This window comes from Dendronephthya gigantea, unplaced genomic scaffold, assembly GCF_004324835.1.
Source record: "Dendronephthya gigantea isolate DGI-Jeju-01 unplaced genomic scaffold, DenGig_1.0 000119F, whole genome shotgun sequence".
NCBI classification, from domain to species: Eukaryota; Metazoa; Cnidaria; class Anthozoa; order Malacalcyonacea; family Nephtheidae; genus Dendronephthya; species Dendronephthya gigantea.
In genome coordinates this window covers 15,716-24,473 of record NW_021163129.1, presented here as the reverse complement: position 1 = coordinate 24,473, position 8,758 = coordinate 15,716, and the positions used below count along the sequence as shown (strand labels likewise).

Sequence of the window (8,758 nt, the reverse complement as noted above, 5' to 3'; positions counted from 1 at the left end):
GTAAATATCACACCTGTAGTTGTTTTCCCAGTGGTTTTAACCTGTGGTAATTCCAAACCAGTTGATTTGGATTTTTTGGATGACCTAATTGGAGATTTGAATAATCTTCTACAGAATGGGCTCCAAGACGGTGAAACTGTTCTTTCAGTTTGTTTAAGATGTGTAGTTTGTGATGCTCCCGCTAGAGCCCTTGTAAAAGGCACAAAGTTGTGTTCTGGCTATTTTGGGTGTGATAAATGTGCACAGAAGGGCATATGGGTTGGTCGTGTTGTGTACTCTCTGATTAGAAATGTTGAGTTGCGGACAGATGTTTCTTTTAGAGAACAAGTGCATGAAGGGCATCATAATGGTGTTAGTCCCTTCAGTAAATTGCCAGTTGATATGATTAAGAAATTTCCGATTGACTACATGCATCAATTGTGTCTGGGCGTCATGAAGAAATTGCTTCTGCTATGGTTACGAGGAAAGCGAGAAGTTAAGATATCGGCTGGCCAGGCGGAGTCTATCAGTACTAAATTGATAGAGGTCAAGTCTTCCATACCCAGCACATTTGCACGTAAGCCACGGAGCTTAGCAGAAATTGATCGGTGGAAGGCCACTGAGTTTCGGCAATTTTTTTGTATACTGGAAAAATTGTTCTATCCGGTATCCTAAGACCAGATTTATATGAGCACTTCTTATCTCTTAGCGTTGCTAGCTGCATTTTGGTGTGCCCTATGTTAGCTAAGACTTACAGGGAATATGCGAAGCAACTCATGGAATACTTTGTTGAGCAAGGCAAATGTTTGTATGGTGATGAGTTTTTGGTATATAATGTGCATAGTATGGTTCATTTGGCAGATGTGGTTGAAGAGTTTGAAAGTTTAGACGCGTGTAGTTCTTTCCCATTTGAAAACTACATGCAAAAGTTGAAACGTCTTGTGCGATCAGGGAAGAGTCCAATTGCACAGATTGCAAAACGCATGAGTGAACACTCTGGTTCCATTGAACTTGTAGATGAGGATGCAGTCAGTGTAAAAAATCCAGATAATGTTTTTATTTTGTCTGAATCATCATGTTGTGAAGTAGTAGATAAGACTGGCAATCATGATCACAATGGGGATGAATTATTTCAATGCCGAGTTTATAGCAAAACTGAATCCATCTTCATGACTCCATGTGATTCCCGCCTCATTGGTGCTTACAAGGCTAACCAACGCTGGACAAATATGAGACTACTGCCTTCCAAAGATCTCAAGAGAAAAGCCATAAAAATTAATCTTGGCCCTGACAAAATTATATTCATGGCTATATTGCACACAAAATACTAACAGCACTCTGCACTGAAGGTACTGGTTTTAATTATAATTCTGCACCTCTAAAATCCCAAAAAATTATGCAATTTGTTTAATTATTGTTTCTGTTATAGATGGCAAACAACATATATGCTGTCGTTGAATTTATAGAGGAACAATTAGTGGAAATTGTTGCAACATGTTGGATTGAGACAATTGATTGTGTAAGTAGTTAGAATTTGTTGAATTTTGTTCACTTGCAGAATAGTTCTTGGGTGTTACCCAGTTTCCTTTTTCTAAATTGTGATAATTGCTGGCTAGATTTGGTTGTGAAAACAGGGTACATGTATCATGCCAAATTTTTGACTTGCTAACACCCTAAATAGACCATTCCATGATGATCTTATGTTGCTAAATACTCTAGTTTAACAGTATTTTTGTTTACAAAACTTGTCATTCTAGGAATTATACTGCTACTGGCCACGAAATAATGCATCTCATAAATTAAGGAAGCTCGAGATTCCAGACAAAGAAACTTGGATTGCTTATAAAGTCAGAGTTTTCTCATATACAGGTTTGTTTTTAATAGCTTTGAAAATTGTGTCGGGAGCTTTTTGAAGGTTCCAACCATTACAGTAATGGCACTTTTTAACACTTTATCTGGACACCTGCCCTGACAAGTAAATTGCCAATTAGAGTTTTATATGCCATGTTTTATTATTATTAGATTCAGTAGCAAAAGCACAAAAGATTTTGAAAAGGGCTGAAGAAACATCAAATGTTGAATCCGATTCAGATTCTGGCCATGCAAGAAAAAGAAGGCGCACAAAAGCCAGTTTATTTGAATATTCAGAAGGCAGTGATAGTAAGTTCTTTGGTATTGCTCAACAGGCTACTGTAGTTGAAATGTTGAGGGCATTAGGTTTATATTTCTTACATAGTAAGGATGGGATTTTCGCCCTGAGAAAAAGTGTTCTCAATCATGACCAGGTGTGGTGTATAGCACTTATATTGTTCTGCAACTGAGGTTATAGTTGTTTCTCTCATTTACATTTTAGCGGATGAAGATATCTCAAAAAATGGGAAAAAGAAGTCAGCCCCTACATCATCTTCCCCAGTTATTACACCATTGCTCCCTGTTGCACCGAGCTTTTCATCAAATCCATCGAATGAAATGAGTCTGCCCATGGCTCAGAGAAAGGGTTTGTCAACCTTCGATGTGAGCAATAGCCTGGGTCATCATGATGTTCTTCAAGATGGTTCAGTTGTAAATGCAGTCAATCAGGTGTTCTCTTTAAATCCCAGTGGTAAGCATTGAATGTGTTTTTATGTGTAATTAAATATGACCAGTGCAAATCACATATTCTTTTGAATAATTCGCAAAATCGTCTTTCTAATGCCTGATATTTTGAAAGTAGTTAAATAAGGTCATACTTTTTAGTTAAAACGTTTTTATTGCTGTTGTATTAATTTATACTTTGTTGATATTCAGAAATTTTTAGTGCCCTGAGCAATCCTCTCACTGATGCATCTAGGACCAGTTTAAGTTCTGGTGTACAGAATGTCCATGGAAGTAAGAATGTTCCATTTGATTTTCTAGCTTTTATTGTACAGTGTATGTACGTGTATTGAGTCATTAATTCATATGCTAGGCCAGACTGAGGCTATTTTTTATCAAACAGCTGTTGGAACTCCTGAAGGCAACAGGAATTCATGTGAAAGAAGCCAGCATTACAGTATGTATACTTGATTTCGTTATGCTTTGCCAAAGAGAAATATTTTATGTAGTGGTAGTCTTTCTCAAACAGTTACTAAAGAAGAAATCACTATTTCAAATCTGGACATAGCTGGAAGGAATAAAAATTGTGCTCAACTTAATGTTGCATATTTTATGTCTATACTGAACACTTTCTTGCTGCAATAACGGGTCATGTTGTGAAGCCATGACAAAATTTTAAGTACTATTTAAAACACATGTGTTTTATCACATATATAACACGAGACAAAGCTGAGTGTTTTATATGTCATAAAACATGGCCAGTGTACATATGGGTACTATATATTCTAGAACATTGCGCTATATTGTTCAGAGTCAAATTTATAACTTTTTGCATTTTCAGTAATTTTCTTTCTCAATTGTCAGGTTCTGGTGCAACTACAGACTCTTTTGAAACACCAAAATCAGGCAATCGCAACTCTCTACATCAGGATCACGACAGTAAGTTGGCGTGGTTTCTTTAGAGTCCATGAGATCTTGTCTGATTTTTTGTTTTGTGGATATGTTGTTTCAATTATATGCACGTAATGTAATAATTTAATATTATGTGCATTATGTTTTCTGGTGTGGCCAGTCATTTCCCAATATCAAGAAAGCTGGTCATCCATTCCTAACAAAGTTACATAATTAATAGTATAAATACATTTAAAATGTCATTAGGCTTTCAAAGATCTGTTCTGACGAAGCTTGATATAATGCTTGAAAAACAAGAAGAAGCATTATCAATTTTGCGGGTAGTACTTGGTGCCACAAGAGGTGTTAGTGGAAATGACATGCTTGAGGATATTATTCCCAATCCTCTGGACTCAGTTGAGGAATTGGAAAACCTTAATGATCGACTTGCAGATGAAGATGCTAGGAAAAAAATGGTAATGAGCATAATGCAGACACCCTGGTTTGCCATTTGTTCTGCCACGTACTGTTTTTGTTCACGATAAATTAATTAATATAAATATTTTACTTGTAGTTACAATTCTTCCTTGCTCTGTGTGGGCATAACCATGGTGTTAGCACAAGAAGAATCCTGGCTAAGGTCGGAACAAACAAGCTGTGGTCATTATATAGTCTGAAGGGGAGAAAAGCAAAGCGGGCATTTAAAGAACTTGCTGTCTCGAAAATTGTTATCAGTAAGTATAGCATAGTATATTTGTACATTATTGTTTGGCCGATGATATTTGTGCCAGGCTTTACCAGGAAATAATGAGTTATAATGTATTCTGTTTGGTGATGAATGTACCCATGTACTGTGCAGGTGCTTTAGTGCTAATCCACCTTTCGAACAACTGGCTCATTGCTATTAACCCTTTCTGATAATTAGCTATAATTGTTCTTTTTGTTTAATTATAGAGGCCTGTCTACGTGTTCACAAAGGTGTAAGTGAAATAGACATCGAGGAACAAATTGCAGAGTATTTGAAGCATGCTCCACAGAAATCCGGTGGCTCTAGATACAAGGTAACTATAACTCACCTCTATAATTGCTAGAGTACGAGGCTCGCATTACAGCAATGCGGACCTCTTCACAATCTTTGTCACAATCGAATTTTCAAACTCTAATACTAGCCACTAGTAAAGTGCAAACTACATATACAGGAGACGCGCGTCTTACGGTCCGTATATGAAAATTATCTTATATAGACTCTAATTAATGTTTGACATATTACCATAAATTTGAAGGGCTTATATGTACAACATATACCTAACATTTATTGCGTTTTTTTCTTTGCAGGATCGTAGGAACCAGGAGCAAGAAAGTGCATAACTTATTTTATGGTGTATATTTTATCTAAGGCCTATCTACACGATGCGATTATAGTGGTATGCGATTCTTATCCAGACGTATGAAAACGATTGCTGATGCCAGTCTTTCTGTTCCTCAGTTTATTAAAACGAAATTTAAAATTTGGCATCTTTACACACGTATTTACTCGAATACATACGCCGGTATATGAATCGCATACGACTAATCGCATCATGTAGATAGGCCTTTTGGCATGATATACATTTATATAATACAGAATATTGTAAATCGTTTGATTCGTATTAATTTTATACATGTATACACAGTTAAGTTTTATTTAAATAAATTGCATTCTATCCTGTACATCATGTTGTATTGTTGACCAATAATTTAAGCAAGATAAAAAATTTTTAACATGGATATATTGCATGAAATTTGATAATTCAAGGACTTGTCTGAAAAATGCCTTTCAAACTAATGAGGACGTTTCATACCAACAGTTAAGTGAACGTTCACTGTACGTTGTTGGAACGTTCCAGAAACGTGCTATGAACGTTGTATAAATGTCCAAACGTCAACCGAAGGTTGTACGAACGTAAAACTGGTACGTCAATCCCGACGTGTTTAATCCGTTCCTGGGAGTTCACAAAAGTACGTTCCAACGACGTTAATTACAATGTAGTGTGTACGTTCGGCAAACGTTCGTACAACGTTGCTACAACGTAATTGTGTTAGCTTGGGGAACGTGTTGCACGGGAAAGTAAAGTTTTGAGTAAAGTCCCTAAGTTATCCACACTGTTCTCTCCTAAAACTAGCGTTGGTAAAATTGGTGGCAACGCAACCGGTTGCAGCACACAGACCCTTACAGATTCGCAATCCGCTCCCAATCCTGTTGAGTCGGCCGCTAGTAATACCACAGGTAATACGGCCATGAATCCAGCGATAGTGACAGATTCTGTGCCGGAACAATCTGAAGAAACGATGACAATAACATCTGGCCTTTCTGACGATCCATCTACAACTGACACCTATTCCTGTGATTTAGGTATGTTGCCTTCTAATGTTTCAGAAAGTATGAGAGAATACTGGGTAGCAAAAAGCAAATCTGAGGTAGAAAATTACAAACGCCAGTGCCAGAAAAGCTTGTTCACGTACACCAATGAGCTCACAAAACAACAACACCCTCAAACCCGGCTCTGTTACTCGCCATCTAAACATGCAGTGTTCTGCTTTGCATGTAAACTGATGAAGGGCACTAACATTTGGGGGAATGAAGGATATAAGGATTGGAAACATGCACCCAATAAAATTCCACTGCATGAAAAAAGTGCATTGCACCAAGAGGCTATGATTCAGATGCTCCAACAAAGTTATGCTGGTTGCCGTGCTGATTCAGAACTAGTTAAACAGGCCAATGCAGAATGCGATTATTGGTGTGCTGTACTTCAACGGATAGTAAAAACTATCCGTTATCTATCTGAGCGCAGTCTACTAAGCGCATGTTACTGAGTAGAGATGAGAGTGTATGTCAAGTTATTTTTGCACATCATGGTATACATATTATATTTTGATTTGAGGATAATCTGAATTTCGGCCTGCCAGGGGGGGGGGGTTGAGGGGCCCCGCGATGAAAAAATGCTACGGGCCCCGCTATAGGTTAATCCAGCCCTGAACAAGGCAGATCTGAAAAAAACATATGACACACACAAAGCTAAAGAACCGGATTCTCTAACAAGCCAGTTCTCTAATTGCAGAACTAAAGAGAAAGCTACTAGAAACCAGGCACAGAGAAAAGGTAAAACAACTAAATTATTTCCTTCAGGTAAATCTTGGTATATATTTCCAACCTACGAAACCTCTTGTGTTTCATTTTAACTCTGATTGTTCTCTCTGATCTAATTATTTTATGCCTAGCTAAATTATACCATAATGTGTCAATGGTGCATTTCATAAGTAAAAATTAGACATAAATACTTAATTTAGTTGAAATTCAAGACACGTTGATCAGGAGGGAAAAGGCTAGCACAAGCAAAAAACAGGGGCAAAAGCGCAAGGGACCATGTTGCAAAAAATGTGGGGAGCCAATGAAGGGGCATCAAAAAGGTACTGGTCTAATGAATTCAGCTCATCAAGACATCAACAACAGAATGATTAAATATGCTAGAAGTGCGACCAGGATTGAACATATTGATTTCTTGAGACGTTCACTGGTTGAAAATATTTATTGTTTTACGAGCTTTCGGCTGCCAGACTGCAGCCTTCAACGGGTAGACATAAAATACAATGACTATAAAGACAATATGGTTTACAATTACAAACCATATGCCTATGCTTAACTATAATTACAGTGACAAAGAGATAACTAAGTGGGACAGTTCTACCTAGAATGTTCTATTTTTTCAGCAAGAAGCGATATTGTTCAGGGGCCGGTTGTATCAAAGGCGTTTAAGCTAAACAGCGTTTAGCTCCTATCCACCGTATAAATTTATTGTTCGGCGGATAGTTAAACGCTCAATAAAATTGCATTGTATGAAGGCCGTTTAGTACAGCTTTTAACTAACCGGCAGATAACTTTAAATTTATCCGGAGAAAACTAGAGAAAAACCGGTTATTCCCGGTGGTTGCTAGGCGTTGCTATGCGTCTGAAACGCGGGAAATTTTGAAAGCAAACAATGGAGGCAAAGTAAGCGAGAAAACCAAACTTTTCCGCTGTGGAATGTGCTTTAATTCTTCAGCTTGCTGAGGAAAACATCAATATCATCCGCGATAAATTTTCAACAACTGTTTTAAACAAGAAAAAAACCGAAACTTCACAAAGAATATGCGATCGGGTGAATGCGCTTAAGGTGGCGAAGAGAACTCTGAGTGAGTTAAGAGAGAAGTGGCGGGGGATGAAAGGCGAGGCAAGAAAAGACCTTGGGAAAGAAAAAAATTCTCACAAAAAAACTGGGAAAGAAAAAAATTCTCACAAAAAACTGGAGGCGGAAGACCCCAGCAGCCTTGAAGCCAACAGTTCAGCGAATACTTGAGTTGTTTGGAGATGAGCCTAGCTTTTGTGGGACACAAGGAGGGATTGAATCAGGTTAGTGGTGTCATGCGCATAATATTACATAAATCAGTGAAATATATGAAAAGAAAGGCGAGCGTCATTGTAAACGTTGTTTTATGTCATTTAAAACGCATATTTTGAATATATCGGATACAAGTATGGTAGTTTGGAATGTTTAAATCATTAAATGGCTTACAAAAGACGTACGTCGCATAGTATCTTCTTTCGACAGTGGAAATCCCTACTTTATATGTCGGTCGTGAAAGCTGAAAGATTTTACTTTGCATTGATATGTTCATATGTTTAATATAAACACACACATATTTTTTAAAAATAAGTACATTTGTATAGTTTTTAGCTATAATTTTTATATTCAGTAGTCAGTGGCCAGTACTGCATTTACATATTGACACAGGTATTTAGCAGTTCTCAAATATGGTGTTCAATTTCTAGTTTCTTGTAGTCAAATATTGTTTGATTTTTGTAGGGACAAATACAAATTGGGATGCCCTAGATGATCAAACCATGGAGCTCCCTTTTGCTGAGGCATGTTCAAGTCTCCCTATTCCTCCACCTGCTGTTGGTGATGTGCCACCATCATTTCTTGAAAAGATTCCACTACCAGTGGTAACAGTCCCTCACCCAGCAACTGTTACAACACCCCCTGCATATTGTGCAGCAACTATTACTATTACAACACTGCATGATGCAGCAAACCCAATTCTACAAGCATCTGGCTGAGGAAAACTTAGACGACCCAGATATACAGGTAATTGTGGATCAGCCACCCACGAAAAAGCAAAGAAAAGTGACCACACAGGACATCCAATTAGCACAAATGAATGTCCTTGCATTGGAGAAGAAGAAAATCGAACTAGAAGTTAAAATTTAATGCTAGTTCAGGAAAAATGAAGGCTG

At 37.6% G+C, this 8,758-nt stretch overlaps 1 protein-coding gene across 1 annotated transcript; it reads left to right on the top strand.

The window, feature by feature from the left end:
- Positions 1–1,236: 1,236 nt before the first annotated feature.
- LOC114535479 lies at positions 1,237–4,812 on the top strand. The gene is made up of 12 exons (XM_028556783.1): positions 1,237–1,328; positions 1,409–1,498; positions 1,737–1,848; positions 2,002–2,139; positions 2,333–2,476; positions 2,767–2,847; positions 2,927–3,010; positions 3,418–3,492; positions 3,712–3,920; positions 4,019–4,178; positions 4,399–4,505; positions 4,780–4,812. Exons 2-12 carry the CDS (start codon positions 1,409–1,411, stop codon positions 4,810–4,812), a joined length of 1,233 nt encoding a protein of 410 aa, XP_028412584.1. The 5' UTR covers positions 1,237–1,328.
- The last annotated feature ends 3,946 nt before the right edge of the window (positions 4,813–8,758 follow it).

Coding starts and splice junctions, on each gene's coding strand:
- LOC114535479 (XM_028556783.1), top strand. CDS start 1,409: ATGGCAAACAACATATATGCTGTCGTTGAATTTATAGAGGAACAATTA. Junction 1,849..2,001: donor CAGAGTTTTCTCATATACAG/GTTTGTTTTTAA, acceptor TATTATTATTAG/ATTCAGTAGCAAAAGCACAA. Junction 4,506..4,779: donor CCGGTGGCTCTAGATACAAG/GTAACTATAACT, acceptor TTTTCTTTGCAG/GATCGTAGGAACCAGGAGCA.